Raw genomic sequence first — 19740 nt, 5'->3', positions numbered from 1 at the left:
TGACAAGTAGTGTAGGTCCATGCTCAGAATCTGAACCCTGGAACTTGGGCCACTAAAGCAGAGCATGCAGAACCTTAACCACTACACCATGGGGCTGGCCCCCTGGATACTTATATTTTAAAGAGTTTTTTAAAATAACAGCTTGTCTGCATTTCTCATAGGATGATAATCACGTACAGTATATTAGAGTGGTTTCTGTAAATATATTAGGTGGTTTGCCTCTGGTAGGTATAACTTCCTTACTTGCCTTAATTTGTGTTACGAATTCTGTAAAGATAGAAAGACAGACTTTTGCAGTTAATTCGAACAGCTGCAAAAATCATCTCGGCATTTTTCAGGTGCCCCAAAATGAATTAAGAAATTTAAACCCTCTGTGAGCCATTCTTAACTCTCTGTGGTAAGCTTATTTTAGTTTAATGATTTTACATGCTGGCTCTTTTTCTCCCACAATCCCACATCCAATTCATCAGGAGGAATTAGCTCTGCTTTATGAAAATTGCCAGAATGCAACCCACCTTCCCGCTGTCACGCTCATGGAGCCCCCATCATCTGTCACCTGGGCTCCTGTAACTTCCTAACCAGCCTCCCCGTTCTCACTCCTGCACTTGCCATTTTCTCCACACAGTAGCCAATGTTATCCTTTTCAGAGATAATTCAGATCATGTGACTCCTCTGTTCAAAATTCTGCGGTGGTTTGGCTTCCTTAGAATAACAGCCAGGGTCCTTACAGAGGCCCAAAGGCCCAGCAAGATCTAGCTTTTTCTCTTTCACCTCACTTTATGCTACACTTTCCCTTTCTCTGCTCAGCAGGGAGGCTGTTTGCTCAAATGTGCCAGATATCTTCTCATTTTAGGGCTTTTGCATTGGTTGCTGGCTTCTTGGAATGTTCTTCTCCCAGTTTGGGGGAACTCCCTCATATGTGGCTAAAATGGCAGCCTTCTTAATTTTTACCCTTGCAATGCGCCAACCCTGACCACCCTAGTCAAAGAGAGCAGCTGCCCTCCACTCCCCGCACATTACATATCCCCTTTTACCCGATTTGTAAATGCACCGTCAGAGTGCTCGCCACCTTCTAACACACTGGACGTGCTGCGTGATTTACTTATTACTTGTGTCTCACTCTTCCTGCTCCCCGAGCCTGGCAGAGTAAAAGCTCAATAAGTATTCGAATTATTGAATTTTTTACATTGCTTCCCTGGAAGTCTGTACTATTCATAAAGAAATTATCGTCTTTTAAAAATATTTTTTAAATTGCACTAGTTTATCTTGACTTTTAATATAATATTTCAGTTTTAAATGTTTGGATCATTAAGTTAGGACTCTTAGAAGGTAAGGCACTCATGTGAATCTTTTCCCATCCAAATTCAGCTTCCTGTATCCGGACAGCCAACAGCTAGTCACTTCCCATGTTTTCTTTAGGTAGAAATAAGTTATTCTAGAAGGGATCCTGTTCTTGTTCCTCACTCTTTGCTGTTCTGTGTCTTTGTACATGGCAGGACTGACTGACTGGAAGCGGGAAGAGAAGGACACGTATCACTCTTTGCCTGAGACTTTAGAGAAGGACGTGTCACCAAGCCAGGTAATTTGAAACACAGTACCCTTATGTATTTACACGTACAATTGTAGTTAAGTACTCTATTTCATTACAAATTTTGTAGTTTTCAATTTCTGATACAGAAAAAAGCATAGTCTTTATATCATACTCACCTGCTTTCAGATTCTGTCTCTGTCATTCACTACCTCTATGATCTTAGGAAGTTACTTAAAAATGGAATTAAAAATGCCCGGGGAGTGTTTTGTGAAATTAAATGAGATGGTTTTTTGCCTACTACTTAAACATAGTAGATCCACAGATAAACTTTTCCTGTTGCCAGACCTGGTTTTGATTTTCCATCCTATTATACTGTCCCACTAATTGATCTGTACCACAATTCTGAGCAGTTTAATTTGCTGTATTAATTTTCTTTGAGCAAGAAATGTAAATATTTTGTTTACTTCAGAGCAAAGAAATAAAACTGTCCAGTATGTGTACATCGAGGTACATGTCTCACTTCTGGGTTTTGATCAGGTGATGAGAGAGTAGGTTGGGGAAAGGGAGAGATACAATTAAAGTAAGCAGGTGAGGTGTGAGCACAAGTGACAGGTGTAGACAGATGGGGCAGCAGGGGACCAGCATACTTGTCAGCATCAGTCCCACGGAAGGACAGAAACCAGCATTTCATCCTTCAGGAAAGGAGCAAAGAAGAGAGACGGATAAACGCAAAGAGAAAGGAAGGATGGGGAAGTGAGATTGCGGGGCTGGCAGGCTCCGTGGGCTTGGTGGTTATGGGGCTCGCTGTGTGTGTTAGCGGATCTGCAACATCAGTAAATTGACACTAGACTGCGCTCACTCTAAGCTGCCATCAATTTTAAGACTTCTCTTCTGTTTCATCGTCTACCAAGAAAAAAAATTTACCAATTAGACTGATACAATGCTTTCTTATCACTTAGAATTTATATTTTCTTGCAGAAAGAGCTTGTAGACTTAAACGTAGATGTGTATCATGTAACTTATACATAGTCTCACAGCACGTAATGGTGTTTTGTCAATGATGGACTGCACGAATGATAGTGGTCCCTTAAGATTAGTACCATACAGCCTAGGTGTGTAGTAGGCTGTACCTTCTAGGTGTGTGTAAGTGCACTCTGTGACGTTTGCACAATGATGAAGTCGCCTAATGATGCGTTTCTCAGAATGTATCCCTGTCATCGAGTGACATATGACTTTACTTAAAAAAGGAAAATATAAATGAAGTAAATTGGTTAAAACTTCTTCACCTACAGAAGCTTGCACTCCTCCCTTTGTCTCAGTGTTGGTCTCTATGTTTTTCCATGTACCATTTTCCTCGGGCCATCGAGCATTGGTGATTTGGCATTTTTTTAAAAAAAGATGAAAGGCCTTGGTGCTGAGTTTTTACCTGGCTTGGTAGTTATGTAGAACTGGCCTACTTTTGACTCCCAGAGGGGGAATGTTGCTAAACATGTCTGATTCACCATCCCGTAAAGACTGGTTCTCAGGGATTCCAGTGTAGGCTCTAGGATTTTCTTCCAAGCTGCTGACACTTATTTGGCCAATTTTGATGGCTTTGGTATTTGCTTATGAGCAAGCAATGACAATTAGGTCACAACTGCTACTTGACCGAAAGTAGTTGTAAGATGCCATTAATTACAAGAGGCATCCGCACTTCAGAGATGTCAAAATATGAAAAGAAATCATAAAAGTGGTGAAAAGTGATACCTTGTATTACTGTGAACTCTAAATACAATAATTCTCCTGTTTACCCAGGCTACGAGGCAGGGCTTCCTCAGGCTGCCCCACAGCCAGAGCACTGCTACCTGCCATGGCCTTCAAGGCTTGAAGGGGACCTCTAGGTTGTTGGTATATAAAAAGTAAAATTCCAAAGCAGGATTACAGAAATATCTGGTAAATTTTAAGGGTTTACATTGAACAAATTAATGCCTCTGATGCACGCACACAGAAAGTATAATTAATTGTCTTATTCACAAGTTAGGTATAGGATTTATTAAAAAATATTAATTTATGGCACTCTGCAGCCTGTGTAGTAGGGTCTGGAAGTGGGACATAAGTTTAAAGCTCTGTGCTGAATGTGTTCTTTCGGTTCATCTCTTGTTAAATCTGTGATCTTGTTTGAGAGAATGTCCAGTTTAAATTCAGGGCCCAGGGTTAGATGGTACCCTGTCATGCCCTACAGTAGGTTCCACCTTGAAATAATTTAAGTCCAAGGTGTTAATATTTGAAGCTTAGACCTCTTTGCAACATTTCCAGTGTAGCAAAGCTCTAATTTGAACCTGTAGAAATTAGGGACATATCTTCTTATTCTATTGATTAAAAAAGAAGCTTATTTTCATCGAGTAACTTCTTAACTCTTCTTGTCGGCCAACTCTTAAACGTGAATGTATTTACATAGATGAGGAACTCCACCTCTGATACCTGTCCCCTTGAGTTGCAGGAAATTCCTCTCGTGAGAAGTTTCCTCGTCCTGCTTCAGTCATTCATCATGAAGTCTTTTCTGACCTCCAAACTTGGTTCTCACTTTGAGTAGGGGACTACCAAGGATTTTATTCTTTGGAAGTATTCTTAGGCTGCTAAACAACTTAGGTTCAAATTATCCCCTTAGTATTTATGGTTAGGGGATGTGAAAACTTTTTCATTCTGAAGGGGACTCATAATAATAGGTAATGACTTCCAAACTTTTATTATAAATCTTGTCAGTCTAGAGTCTTAATTTATTTAAAATTTTCAGAATCTTTTTGTGGTGCTGATCTTGATATCAGTAAATTTTCTTCATCATTGATAATACCGTTTAAATAATTTTGTTTCATATTTTTAAGTCTAATACTAGTAATGAGATGAAGCTACCATCACTGAAGGATATTTATCATAAAAAACAAAGGGAAAACAAGCAGTTACCCGAGAGGAATCTCACCTCTGCTTCCAACCCAAATCATCCACCAGAGGTAAAGTTGTTAACACTCTGCTGAGTGAAAATGAAAGATGCTTCGTGACTAACTTTATCTTAAGCTTAATTTTCCCTAGGAGATCTAAAGCCTACTCTCTTAAAAACAAAAACTGGATACTGAGGGTGAAGCCTCACTGTTGTCTTTCTGATTTCTAGGTACTGACTTTAGATCCAACGTTACACATGAAGCCGAATCAGCAGATTTCTGGGATTCAACCACATGGCTTTTTGAATGCCCTTGATGACAGAATATCCTTTTCACCAGACTCTGTTCTAGAACCTAGTATGTCTAGTCACTCTGACATAGACTCATTTTCACAAGCAAGTAACATTGCTTCTCAGTTATCTGGATTCCCAAAATATCTGTCAAGTACAAAAACTTCACCAGTGGACCCTTGGAAAAATCATGCATTCCAGAACGAAAGTAGGACCAGCTCCACGTTTCCTTCAGTGTATACTATTACTAGTAACGACATCTCAGTCAACACTGTGGATGAAGAAAACACTGTCATGGTAACTGCAGCCTCACTCGGTCAGTCCCAGTTTCCAGGTACAGCCAACAGTGTCCCAGAATGCATTTCATTGACTTCCCTGGAAGATCCTGTGATATTGTCTAAGTATGTATTTCAGTGAATGGCTTGTAATGTTAATAGATTTTCTATGATGTCTGCTTAAATGATGAAAATGATTTTTATTGAACTTTAGTAATGTATAATCTTAAAAAAAGAGATGTAGCATTTTTAAGGTAGAGCATCTAAAAATTAAATGATACATGCTTTCTTTCCTTCACTTTATTAGTGGTCAACTTATGAATTAATTTATTATTTTCTGTGGGTGTGCGAAGGAAAAAGACTGTACTTTTGCTTATGAGTGACTATATTTTTGGTTTCTTTTACAGGATAGAGAGTGAAGAGATGCTTTCCTAATGATGTTTTTCACTCCCACCAACAGGATTAGGCGGAACCTGAGGGAGAAGCATGCTCGACACGTAGCAGATCTTCGAGCTTATTATGAATCAGAAATAAACAGTTTGAGACAGAAACTGGAGGCCAAAGAAAGTTCTGCAGTTGAGGATTGGAAGAAAACCAATCAAATTCTTATAGACAGGTAAAACTTATAATTTAACTGTAAAGTTAATGTTTCTCCAACTTGGATAGATTATTTTCCCCAAATGTGATATGTTGTGATGATAAAGCACTTTGAAAACGTTTCAGATTTGAAAATTTTAAGACAGAAAAGTGTTTGCCTAAGTAATTATTTTTACAGATTTGAACCAACCTCTTACAATACACTTATAACTGACATGAGGACATTTGTTTCATATGGGCAAAATACTGAAACAGTTGAGCAGATTTTGTATACAGAGAGGAATGTCATTTATGGAAGGATTAGTACAGCATATGGATTCTCTAATAAGAAGTCTGTGACTAATGTCCTGGGGCAGTTCTCACCCCATTTTTATTTATTTTTTATTTTTTAATTAAATTTTTTTTTTGAGGAAGCTTAGCCCTGAGCTAACTACTGCCACTCCTCCTCTTTTTGCTGAGGAAGACTGGCCCTGAGCTAACATCCATGCCCATCTTCCACTACTTTATATGTGGGACGCCTACCACAGCGTGGCTTTTGCCGAGCCATGCCGTGTCCACACCCAGGATCCAAACTGATGAACCCTGGGCCGCTGAGAAGTGGAACGTGCGAACTTAACGGCTGTGCCACTGGGCTGGCCCCTCACCCCGTTTTTATAGCCAGATACTCAATGACTTTATCTCAGACACTCATGAATCTGTGGAAGCAATTATCCTGTTCAAAAAACCCATGGAAACACAGAGGAGAATGGCCCTTTTATTTATTTTTTATTGCAGTAACATTGGTTTGTAACATTATATAAATTTTGGGTGTACATTGTTATATTTCGATTTCTTTGTAGATTACATCATGTTCACCACTCAAAGACCAGTCTATCACCACACATATGTGCCTAATGACCCCTTTCACCCTCACCCCTCCCCCCTTCCTCTCTGGTAACCACCAGTCCAATCTCTGTCTCTGTGATGGCTCTTCTCCTTATGAGTGAGATCAGACGGTATTTGACTTTCTCCCTCTGACTTATTTCACTAGCATAATACCCTCAAGGTCCATCCATGTTGTCACAAATGGCCGGATGTCATCATTTCTTATGGCTGAGTAGTATTCCATTGTGTATATTTACCACATCGAGAATGACCTTGTATTAGGCATAGCTTTACACCTATTTTAGAGAGAGAGAATCATCTACACAATTTGATGCTTTAACTAGTGTTAATAATAGCATACTTGCAACATACTTTCAATTAAGTGGGACTTAAGCACACTGAAAATTGCTCAGGTCTAGATGATAGCAAAGGATTCTTCTCTAGGGCAAAAAAGACAAAGCCCCTTGAAAAAAGGTTAGGAAGGAACTGAAATCTTCTGGTCCAGTTGACAGTTTAATTTGCAGAATTCTAGGGAAACTAGCTGTTACACTAGTTTGTGCTTGCTGTGGTAGTTAACACGCTGTCGTATTCCTGAGTGTTTGTACAGCTTCCGGTTTGCTGCTATTGGTGGGGATGGGGCACAATGGTAGAGAGAAGTGATTTGAAAAGGGCCAGAAAAAAAAGCCAGGCTTAGGCTTTCTATGACCAAAGGGAAAGAGTAGATAGTAGGCTAGGGAAAGTTGCTCCTTTTTTTTTTTTTTTTTAAGACGACAAAGCTGGCCACAGGTACTTCCTGTTGGAAAACAAGTGTGAAAAAAATCCATCGGTGGACCTTGTTAGGGTAAAGACAGGGTGCCAAAGAAGACCCTAGTAAATGACAGCTAGTTAAAGCATTTCCATATCTAGAAACTGCTAGAGCACAAGGAGCAGTGAGAGAATGTATGTGGAGCAGATTGGAAGTCAGTTTTCTTTTTGTTTGTTTGTTTGTGGGGTTTTTTTGGTGAGGAAGATTATCCCTGAGCTAACGTCTGTTTCTGATCTTCCTCTTTTTGCTTGAGGAAGGTTGTCCCTGAACTAACGTCTGTGCCAGTCTTCCTCTATTTTGTATGTGGGATGCTGCCACAGCATGGCTTGATGAGCAGTGTGTAGGCATGCGTCCAGGATCCAAACCAGCAAAATCCGGGGTACTGAAGTAGAGCACGCAAACTTAACCACTACGCCACTGGGCTGGCCCCCAGAGTTTTCTGGAAGTGGATGTGTTATAACAATAACAGCAGCAATGTAGGGTACTGGAGTAAATATAACAACAGCGTGCAAGTGAATAGCAATACATTATTTTCTCCTACTACTCCCAAAAGGATTCAACTTCGCTTAAACAGTATAAAACTGTGTTACAGATGACAATAGAAACAAAATGACAAGTTGTAATCATTTAGAACTGGAGAAGTGATTCACCTAAGACCAAAACCAATATTATGTTGTCAGCATACACAGCAGCACTTTTTTTTCAGACTTAAAATTGCAAATTGGAGAATCCCACTGCTACTGCAAATGGGCCATTAACACTTAGATTGTAGGCCAGCTGTGATATCAGATTGTTATGTCACACAGTTGCAGCTCAGCAGACAAGATGTCTGGCATACCAGAATCAGTGTGGTAATTAACACAGAAAAGTACAGTTAACACACCTACACTTGGCTATTTAGTGATCTTTCTTTCAAGAACAGTTATTAGTACTTCATTTCTGCAAGGCATTAGTGCATAGTGGCTAGGAGTATGAACTCTGGAGCCAGAGGGCCTGGCTTAGAAACTCAGGAGGAATTTAACTTCTCTGCCTTTGTTTTCTCATCTGTAAAATGGGAATGGTGACAGTCCTTACTCATGGAATTGTGAGGATGAATGCAAAGTGCTTAACATAGACTGGATGTGCAATCAGTGCCAAACAGATAGTAGCTTTTATTCACAATACATCATTAAACACTGAGTTAAAATGGTAACCAAATTCTTTAGTACATTTTGTTACTTTGAGGTTCTATGATAATTAACTTTACAAAGAAAGTCTTTCATTATAAGAATAATACATTTATTTGAAAAAGTACAGAAGGCTATATAAGGAGTCTCCGTACCCCAGTCTCTCTTTTCACATCCCAGACTTAATTTCATTTTTTGCTTCCTTCTAGAAATCATAATGCATATATGTGTATAGAGATTTTTTCATAACTAAGATCAAGCTATTTTATGCAGTCTTTTATATCTTTTTTAAAATTAAAATCTTTTTTATTAGTTTTTTTAAAGATTTTATTTTTCCTTTTTCTCCCCAAAGCCCCCCGGTACATAGTTCTGTATTTTTAGTTGTGTGTCCTTCTAGTTGTGACATGTGGGACGGCGCCTCAGCATGGCCTGATCAGTGGTGCCATGTCCACCCCTAGGATTCGAACCGTCAGAACCCTGGGCCGCCGAATCGGAGTACATGAACTTAACCATTCAGCCACGGGGCCGGCCTCTAAATTTTGTTTTTTAATGTGGTAAAATTTAAGTAAAATTTACTGTTTGAACCATTTTTAATTGTACAGTTCACTGGCATTAAGTACATTCACTTTGTGCAACCATCACCACTATCCATCTCCAGAACTTTTTCCTCCTGCAACACTGACACTCTGTACCCGTTAAGCAACAGCTTCGCATTCCCTTCTCCCCCCAGCCCCTGGCAACCATCATTCTACTTTCCGTCTTTATTAATTTGATGTCTCTGGGTACCTTGTATAAGTGGAATCATACAGTATTTGACTGCTTATTTCTCTTAGCATAATGTCCTTGAGGTTTATCCGTGTTGTAGTATGTGTCGGGATTTCCCTCATTTTTAAGACTGAATAATCCATTGTGTCTTTGTATCTGTGTGTGTATATATATTGCATTTGGTTTATCCCTTTGTTCCTTGATGAACACTGGGGTTGCTTCCACCTTTTGGCTGTTGTGAATAATGCTACTGTGAACATGGTTGTACAATGTCTGTTCATATCTTGCTTTTTTCACTTAGTATTTCTTAGGGACCTTTGTATATCGTTATTGCCTCTGGATGCTATAATATCAGGTTCATTGGGATATATTTTACTAAAATGGCATCCTGAGTCTTAGCTAACTTTGGAAAATTTGTTTTATGTTATATATTGGAGAATCAGTTAGATTATATAATATTTTTAAGGGAAAGGATTTTATCTTCTAATTGTTTCATTTCAATTTATGGTTTTTAGATGTGGCCAATTAGATAGTGCTCTGAATGAAGCTACTAGTCGTGTGAGAACACTTGAAAATAAGAATAACTTATTGGAAATAGAAGTGGTAAGTAAGCACCCTATTTTTTGTTGTTCTGTTGACTTAATGTTAAAAATTTAAGCCTTTTTATTAATTGAACTTTACAAATGAATAGTTTTATAAAAACATTGGTTATGTTTTTTGTTGTCTCCTTTAGAATGTCTTAAGTACATTTATATTTTGATTGCTCTTGGCTTCATATGACACTATAAACTTTTACCCTTTAAAATTTGCATATCATAAAACTCACCCTTTTATTTATTTATTTATTTTTTTTTTAAAGATTTTATTTTTTTCCTTTTTCTCCCCAAAGCCCCCCAGTACATAGTTGTATATTCTTTGTTGTGGGTCCTTCTAGTTGTAGCATGTGGGACGCTGCCTCAGCGTGGTTTGATGAGCAGTGCCATGTCCGTGCCCAGGATTCGAACCAACGAAACACTGGGCCGCCTGCAGCGGAGCGCACAGACTTAACCACTCGGCCACGGGGCCAGCCCCCTCACCCTTTTATTTTTTTAAATTTTTTAAATTTTTATTTTTTTGAGGAAGATTAGCCCTGAGCTAACTGCTGCTGATCATCCTCTTTTTGCTGAGGAAGACTGGCCCTGAGCTAACGTCTGTGCCCATCTTCTACTTTATATGTGGGATGCCTACCACAGTATGGCGTGCCAAGCGGTGCCATGTCTGCACCTGGGATCGAACCGGCGAACCCCCGAACCCCTGGCCATTGAAGCGGAATGTGCGCACTTAACTGCTGCACCACTGGGCTGGCCCAAAACTCACCCTTTTAAAGTGTACAATTCACTGTTTTTTACTGTATTCACAGACTTGTGCAACCATCGCCACGATAAATTTTAGAACATTTTTCTCAAAAAGAAACTCTGAACCCCTTAGCCGTCACCCCCAACCAACCCCTTCTCCCCAGCCACTGGCAACCTATTCTACTTTCTGTTTCTATAGATTTGCCTCTTCTGGACATTTGATCTAAATGGAATCAAGCAATATGTGACTGTTTCACTTAGCATAATGTTTTCAAGGTTTATCTATGTTGTAGCTTGTATCAGTACATAATTCTTTTTGTGGCCAAGTCATATCTTACTGTATGGCTAGACCACGTTTTGTTTATCTGTGCGTCAGGTGGTGAATGTTTGGGTTGGTTTTACTCTTTGCCTCTTAGGAATAATAGTGCTATGAACATTTGTATACAAGATTTTGTGTGGATATGTTTTCAGTTTTCTTGGATATATAACTAGGAATGCATAAACTTTTAATCTTAAATAAATTTTTTTTTCATGTGATGACCAAGTTTGTTCTTCTGCATGTAACCTTGGAAACAGTGTTTTGGTGCACAATGCCAGTTATGTTCTATACACTGTGTTTTTGTCTTTGATGTCTTTTTAATCTTTGTCTCCTCCTAAACTATAAACTTTATGAAGTTAGGGACTTATCTTTCTTGTTAATCTTATATTTCTAGCACCGTAGTGCCAGGCACCTAGTGGATATTCAAGAAATGATTGTTAAGTGAATATTAATATATCAGATGCATTTTGAATTTTTTATTTTCATAGTAAGTGAGAGAATAGGGTAAGAAATGCTTTTTTCCCCATAAATATTAATGTGCAGTGACAAATTCCAGCTATACTTTCAGAACCGTTTCCCTAATAGCCATGGTTATTTTTTCCTCATTATAGTGATCTACAGATGAGTCCTAGAATCATAATGCCTCAGACAATGATTTCTGTCTCTACTTGATGATAATCTCATGGAGCTAACATTCTAGTAAAGCAATCCTTTCTAGTCTCCATCCCAGGGTTAACAAAATGTTTAAATGTGTTGATTTCCATTTGTAAGTTTTGTTTTATTACTTTTCTTTATATTTTAATACCCACAGTTTATTAGTTGCTTTTGAGACTTCTATTTCTTTTTATTAGAAACAATTTATTATCCTTGTCTTTGTTTTGTAGAATGAGTTCAGAGAACGCTTCAATACAGCCAGCAGTGCCTCCAAAATTTTGCAGGAACGAATTGAGGAAATGAGAACAAGTAATAAAGAAAAAGATAATACCATCATGCGACTAAAATCTAGACTGCAGGATTTAGAAGAAGCCTTTGAGAATGCTTACAAACTCTCAGATGATAAAGAAGCTAGACTGAAACGAGAAAACAAAATGTTTCAAGATGTAAGTGACATTTAATGATAACTTAATGACTTGATTGGCTAAAAGTGATTTTAGATATTGTACTCTTCCAAGCTGTGCTGACTTTTTCCATATTTATTTCTGTGTTACATACCTTTGCTGTAGCTGCAAATATGTACCCTTCTGATGGAGTCAGTTGGGTCTTATCTTGAAGCAGGAAGTCAGAGCTTTCAGAACTGCTGTCGCTCCCACGCCTGTCTGTCTCCCGCAGGTCAACTTTTGAGCTATCTCAGATTAACATCTGTGTCTGGCAGGGTAAAATGAACCGGATTTAGAACAGGTTTGATTGAACTTTTTTCACTTTGATTTAATTTCACTTAAAATTTGGATTCATATAACATTGAAACTGGATTAGGTTTCAGGTTTTCTTAATATCCTCTGTCATGGTATATAAAAAAATCACAGTATTTCAGGTGTTGAAATTTACTTCCTTATAGCTTTAGATTTGATTCTTGTTGCTTTGGTTTTTAGAATTTATTTACATGAAAGTAATACATGTAAATGGTTTAAATAGTCAAATCTCAAATGAAAAACAGCAATCTTTGCCACCTCTCCCTACCTTGGAGTCCAATATCATAGAGGCCGTTACTTTCAGCTCTTTACCTATTCCTTCTAGCATTTTCCTTCATATTTCTAAATAGCAAATTTATGTTGCTCTTTCCTTTTTTCCCCCTCTTTTCAATATCAGACATTATCTATTAACTTCCTTCTGTGCAAGATCACAGTTTAGCTTTCTTTCTGCATTTGTTCCCGATACAAAGATTTCTCCCTCTCCTTCCGATGTGATTAATAGATTAAATTGATTCTAAGAAGCTTATTCTTTTACCTTTTAACAACTCTGAAGTTGGAATGCATCTTTACACCATAGTGTCATATTTTAATGGGCAACATTTTTTTCTCTAGAAAATAACATAAAATAATGGTATGATTTCTAGTCCGTGGTGTCTTACATTTGAAATATGATATATTATCATTTATAGTTCAATCAATATTCAGTATATTGTCTGTAAATATTGTTTAGAGCTAAGCTGTGGTATACAGTGATTACTGTACAGTGATTTCCTTTCTCTTATGACTTTTATTTTTCCTAGAATTCACAATTGCCTTGCTTTTTTATCTGCTTACTTTTCTATATGCCTAGCACTCACTGTCCCCAGCCCCCACCCCAATACCCTTGAGGTCTGACACACAGATGATCTAGGACTCTCCTTCGCTGTCATCCTGGAAACTGTCCTTGCTTCTTTCCTGTTTTGGATCTATTGTCTTCTTTTTCGATTTAACTCTTTGTTTTGCTAGAGTACATCTCCTGAGAAAAAGAATGCCTGGGAGACAACTTTGGAGACTTTCCCTACCTGGAAACTTCCGTAGTATGCAGTCATACTTTACTTTTTAAAAAATACTTTTTTTTTACAACAGTTTTAGATTTACAGAAAAATTGAGACGATAGTAATGTTCCCACATACCCTGCACTGTTTCCCCTCTTATTAACATCTTATATTAGTATGGTATATTTGACACAATTAATGGACCAATATTGATACGTTATTATTAGTTAAACTCCATAGTTTATTCAGATTTCCTTCATTTTTCCCTCATGTTCTTTTTTCTGTTCCAGGACTTTCTACGTTTAGTTGTCCTGTCTCCCTAGGCTCCTCTGGGCTGGGACAGTTTCTCAGACTTCTTTTTGATGACCTTGACAGTTTTGAGGGGTGCTCATCAGATATTTTGTAGGATGTCCCTTGGAATTTTTCTGTTGTTTTTCTCACGACTAGACTGGGGCTTTGGGTTATTAGGAAAATCACAGAAGTACAGTACCATTTTTAGCATATCATTTCAACAAGCACTATATGTTTTTTATTCCTTCACAGTTATTATAGTAAAGTTTCAGGAGGGAGTGGATATAAACACTCTGTTCATTATGCCGTATTTAATTAGAACTTTACATGGCTTTATTACTGTTCTTATTCATATGTATTAATGGTCTCATTTTAGTGCATGTGAATACATGAACTCCTGGTTTTTAAAACTTCTTGTATTTTTTACTTTCACATAATATCAGACTTACAGAAAGTAGTAAAATTGTATAAAGAATTTATATATATCCCTCACTTAGTTTCTGAATGTCAACATTTTACAATATGTGCTTTATCTAATGAACCTTTAACTACTTCAAAGGCAGTCTTTCATATAACCAGATCAAAATTAGGAAGTTAACATAAATATAGTAGTCTTATTTAATTTATATAACTTTTGCAAATTATACTACTAATGTTCTTTATACCAAAAGAAAAGACTTTGTTTTCCCCTTGTCCAGGACCCAATCCAGGACTATATGTTGCATTGAGTTGTCACATCTTTTTAATGTCCTTTAATCTGGAATAGTTCTCAGTTTTTCTTTTTCTTTGTCTTTTATAACCTTAAAACTCTTTGAAGATGATAGAATAATTACCTTATAGAACTGTGCTTTTAATATGGTAGCCACTAGCCACATGTGACTTTTTCAATTTACATTAACTACAATTAAATAAAATTTAAAATTCAGTTCCTCAGTTGTACTCACCGCATTTCAAGTGCCCAGTAGTCACGTGTGGCTAGTGGCTACTGTTTTTAGGGCAGTGCCGATAGAGATTTCTCCCATCCTTGTAGAAAGTTGTGCTGGACAGCACTGTTCCTCATTTTGGGTTTGTGTTTCTTCACAGTTAGATTCCAGTTGTTAGAATGCACAGGAATTCCCCAGAAGTGAGCTGAGCCCTTCTTAGCACACCTGATTAGGAGGCACATGTTGACTTGGTGGTATTAACTTCCATCACTTGGGCAAGGTGGTGATTCCCAGGTGTCTCCACTGGAAGGTTATGGCCCCTGCCTTTTAATTAATGAGTAACTTATGAGAGGATAATTTAAGACTCTGTAAATCACCTTTTTCTCAGTAAACTTTTACCCACTAGCTTTAGCATCCACTGAGGAATCTTGCCTGAAACAAGTAATTACTGTGATGGTTGCCAAATGGTGCTTTTTCCAATTCTGTTGTTCCTTCTACGTTTTACTGAAAGAAGGCACTCTCCTTTCTGCTTTCTTTATTCATATCAGTGTGGGCTCATGGATTCTTATTTTATTCAGTGAGTTATAGTTCTTTTTTACTATGGTTATTATTTGGATGCTTGCATTGTTCTGGTTTTGCCCAAAGGGATACGTGTCAAGCTGGCTTCTGTGTCCTTTCGACCTGCCTATCATTCTTTGAGCCAGTCAAAACTTCTTGGCACAGCAAGATGTTCCAGGCTCATCTTGAACTTTTCCAGCCCCAGCCCTAAATCGGTTCATTTTTCCTTCAAGTGGAAAATGGTATTTAGAAACCGAGATCTAGGTATATTCATTGCTACTGGAATGTCGTCGTTTTTGTTTATTCAAAAACCCACCACAATTGTATTCGAGTAGCAGTGGAGCAGCAGAGAATAGCTAGAATGCTGTTTTCACCTGAAATTATATTAATGTTGCCAGTGGTAACACTCACTTTCTTTGCATTCATCATGTCAAATATTTCAAGCATACGGAGAGGACTAGAGAGTAATACATTGAATAGCCATATACTAGCCATCTGTAGATAGAGTTGAAACACTCTCTTCTTTTCCTTTCTTCCACACCCTAGAGGTGCTGTCTACGCTAAATGTGCTCTTAGTTACCCCCGTGCATTGCTTTTTACTTTTACTACATATGCATGTGTCTGTGAAATATGTATAGTAGTGTTTTGTATGTTCTTAAACTATATATGAATTGTATTGCACTGCATATATTCCTGCTGCAGCCTGTTTGTTTCTCTCAACATTGTTTCTGGGTTTTACCATGTTGATACATGTAGCTTTTATTCATTTTTATTTAAACATTTATATTTGAAATATTTCTGGTATGAAGAATAACACAAGAAGTACACATGGACTCCACCACCCATCCTAAGAATTAAAATACTACAGATACATTGAAGTTCCTCTGTGCCCTTTTCTGATCACCTCTGCCTTTGTAGGAGTAACTGATCTGCATAGTGTGAATGCCATTCCCATGTCTTAGTATTATTACATGTGTGTGTCTGCTTAATCAGTGTGGTTTGTTTGGCATATCTTAAAACTTTATAAATGTTATCATACTGTGTTTACTATTTTGCAATCTTTTTTTATTTGTAAGATTTATCCAAGCAGATACCTGTAGCACTAGTTCATTTGTTTTCATCCCTGTGTAGTATTCCGTTGTGTGAAACTTCCACAGTTTATTTATCCATTTTCTTATTGCCAGTTTCTCTTTATTGCTGTTATGAGCAGTTCTACCATGAACATTCCTATACATTTCTCCTCGTGAACATTTACAAGTACCTCTAGGGTATTGTTCCTGTTACCAGAGCTATAAAACAACCCCAAACTGGACATATTCTCCTCATGGACTCAGGGCTCCAGGACTCTGGCCCGGGCACAGCAGCAGGGGCAGCTTGTCTGCTCTGCCATATCTAGGACCTCAGCTGGAAACTCAAAGGCTGGGAGCTGGTTGTTGATGATGCCTGTAGACTAAGGCTGCCAGTCTTCTCCTTGTGGGCTGATGTGGGCCTCTGTGCAATGTGATGGCTGAGTACCAAGGACAAGTATCCTGAAAGAGTGTCCTGATAGCCACGTTGCCTTTTTTTTTTGAGGAAGATTAGCCCTGAGCTAACATCCACTGCCAATCCTCCTCTTTTTGCTGAGGAAGACTGGCCCTGAGCTAACATCCGTGCCCATCTTCCTCTACTTTATATGTGGGACGCCTACCACAGCATGGCTTTGCCAAGCGGTGCCATGTCCGCAGCCAGGATCCGAACTGGCGAACCCTGGGCTGCCGAAACAGAATGTGCGCACTTAACCACTGTGCCATCCGGCCGGCTCATGATAGCCACGTTGCCTTTTATGACCTAGCCCTGGAAGTCATACAGCATCGCTTCTGTCACATTCTGTTTCTTAAATGGCCCCAAATTCCTGCCCAGGTTCAAGGGAAGAGGAAGTAGATACCACCTCTTAACAGGGCGCAGCAAGATTCTGGAAGAGCCTGTGTGAGCTGAAGTATTGCTGTGGCCGTTTTGGGGACATACTCTGCCGTGAGACTGTGCGCGTGTGAGGGCACAACTGGCACGTAGACTGTGGGCACGGCCGTCTTCCTCAGAATGCTGCTCACTTGCTCGCTGAAGTGGCTGCACCAGTTACTTTCTTACCAGCGATGTATGAGAATTCTTATTTTTCTAGATTGTTCCCAGTGCTTGCTATTGTCAGACCTCTTTCGGTTTGATCCATGTGGAATGGCTGTGTGAATTGCAGTTTTCTTCTCCTGGCTTGTGGCTGGCTTTTCACTATCTGTAGTGTCTGTTATGGGGTACAGGTTTTGTATTTCAGTGTCCAAAATACAGTCTTTTAATTTATGGTTTGGGCCTCCTTTATGTCTTATTTACAAAATCTTTTTCTACCCAAAGATCAGAAAACTATTTTCCTGTATATTGCCTTCTAAAATTGTAAAGCTTTGCTTTATATATTTAGGCCTTTAATCTGCCCCAAATTCTCTCTCATCTATGGTATTGAACTTGAGGAATTGAACTTGATTTTTTTTCCAAATGATTAACGGTTGTTGAAGGACCCTTTTTAAATAGATTATCCTTTCCTTACTGACCTTTAATGCCACCTCTGTTGTATATTACGTTTCTTTCCTGTATGAGTGTGTTTTGGCGCTCTCTGGTCTGCTCTGCTGATCTGTTTATTTGTCCCTGAGTTGAAACCACACTGTGGGGGAGGAAGAACTGTCCCTCTGCCCTCTAGGTCCCTCTAGCTGGTCTAGGAATTAAATTGACATGAGACTCGGGACTGCTGAAGTGGCATGTGTGAACTTAACTGCTGCAGCACTGGGCCAGCCCCTATTTTATTTCATATAAATATTACCATCAGCGTAACGCATTTCATGAAAAACTCTGCTTTTGGTTGGAATTGTACTGAATTTATAGATGGAATTCAGGACAACTGAGACTTATAATATTGAATCTTGCCATACATAAATGTGAACATGGTTTATATCTCTGTTGCTTTAAATCTTTAAAAAAGAAGTCTCTCACCAAAGTAGTACACTTTTTTTTTTGCTGAGGAAGATTTGCCCTGAGCTAACATAGGTGCCAATCTTCCTCTTTTTTTTTTTTGCTTGAGGAAGGTTCACCCTAAGCTAACATCTGTGCCACTCTTTCTCTGTTTTGTACGTAGCTTGCTGCCACAGCACAGCAGCCAAAGAGTGGTGTAGGTCTGCTCCCAGGAACCGAACCAGAGCCGCCAAAGTGGAGCATGCCGAACTTAACCACTAGGCCGCAGGGCTGGCCCCAGTATTATACTTTTTTTTTTTTTTACATCCTATGTTAGCTTTTTCCTCTTAGGCACCATATTCTAGTATTTATCTCTGTATTTCTAAATAAGGTGCTTATATTGTTTCTTGAATTTTTAACCTGTCCATAATTATTGTGGATGAAGATTTAGTTCCTTTGCATGTCACTGGGCTGAGTATAGAATTCTGGCTCTCTGTTTTCTTTCCATCAGAATTTTGAAGACTTTGTCCTGTTGTTTTCTGTTGCCCGTGAGATACCTGAGGATCACTTCTCTTCCTTCTGCCCCCACCCCCGTCCCATGGCTTTTGTTTTTCCTCCATCTTTTTGTTTTAAAAGCTTGAAGGCTGCAGAAGAAGCGTAAGAATGGTGCAGTGACAACTTGTGTCTATTCCTTACCTAGATTCCCCAAGCGTGAGTTTTACACGTTCGCTTTTTGTCTTTGTGGTGTACAAACAGTTTCCTCTTGCCGAACTCTTTGGGAGTAAATTGCAGGCATTGTGAGGTTATATCCCTAAATTCTTCCACAGGTAGCTCCCAAGAACAAGGACACTACCTTCTCTTGCATCATCTCAGCCCAATTATCATACTTGGGAATTTAACATTGATATAATACTAGTATCTAGTATGCAGTCTGTATTCAAATTTCCCCACTTATCTAAATAATGTCCTTTATAGGTGTTTAGGTTTGTGCTTTTTGGTCTGGAAGCCAGCCAAGGATCAGACATTGCATTTAGTAGTTGTGTTTCTCATTCCTTTTGAATGAGTTCAGAGCTCCTCCTGGAAGTCTGTCAACACCTCCTTTTTGTCCTCAGTGCTCTGAATTCTGTGACAGTGTGCCTTGATGGACTGGCTCTTTTTTGTTCATCATTTGGGACGCAGGTTCTTCCAGTCTCGAAATTAATGTCTTTCAGTTCTGTAAAACTTGCTAATTTCTCAATTAATTTCCTACTTCTCTTTTCTCTGTTCTCTCTTTCTGGAACTTTTACCAGTAGATGTAGCATTACATGGGTTGATTCTCTAAGACTTTTTCATGCTTTAGTTTGCATCATCGCCTCTTTATTCTTTATTTTCTGGTCTCAGTATCAAATTTATGTCCTCTCTCTAAGCTTCTAAGAGCTTTTTCTTGTTCTCTGATTTAGTTTTTCATAGCTTTTTTTTTCGTTTTGCTCAGGAAGATTCCCCATGAGCTAACATCTGTGCCAATCTTCCTCTTTTTTTGTATGTGGGACGCCGCCACAGTTTGGCTGATGAATGGTGTAGGTCTGTTCCTGGAATCCAAACCTGTGAACCCAGGCCGCTGAAGTGGAGTGCACTGAACCATGCCATGAGACCAGTCCCTGCATAGCTTTCTGTTCTTGTTTTATGCATATAATGTTATTTCTCTGAAGATATTAATA

General features: G+C 38.7%; 1 protein-coding gene across 24 annotated transcripts in view; it reads left to right on the top strand.

The window, feature by feature from the left end:
* Nucleotides 1-19740, top strand: part of MPHOSPH9 (M-phase phosphoprotein 9) — a 57657-nt gene that overhangs the window by 16165 nt on the left and 21752 nt on the right. For 10 of the 24 annotated variants that reach the window (XR_011420853.1, XR_011420855.1, XM_014727561.3 and 7 more), the window contains 6 exons: nucleotides 1497-1579; nucleotides 4393-4518; nucleotides 4677-5137; nucleotides 5472-5627; nucleotides 9724-9811; nucleotides 11746-11961. Coding sequence is in view for 20 of the 24 variants with exons in the window: in XM_014727561.3 (XP_014583047.2) it covers nucleotides 1497-1579; nucleotides 4393-4518; nucleotides 4677-5137; nucleotides 5472-5627; nucleotides 9724-9811; nucleotides 11746-11961 (1130 nt within the window). In the remaining 4 variants the exon portion in view is untranslated. The remainder of the gene's footprint in view (nucleotides 1-1496; nucleotides 1580-4392; nucleotides 4519-4676; nucleotides 5138-5471; nucleotides 5628-9723; nucleotides 9812-11745; nucleotides 11962-19740) is intronic. The other 14 variants (XR_011420854.1, XR_011420856.1, XM_070220376.1 and 11 more) reach the window with 3 other exon arrangements.

The sequence above is a fragment of the Equus caballus genome, chromosome 8, assembly GCF_041296265.1.
Source record: "Equus caballus isolate H_3958 breed thoroughbred chromosome 8, TB-T2T, whole genome shotgun sequence".
Lineage (NCBI taxonomy): Eukaryota > Metazoa > Chordata > Mammalia > Perissodactyla > Equidae > Equus > Equus caballus.
This window is presented reverse-complemented; position numbering and strand designations above follow the sequence as displayed.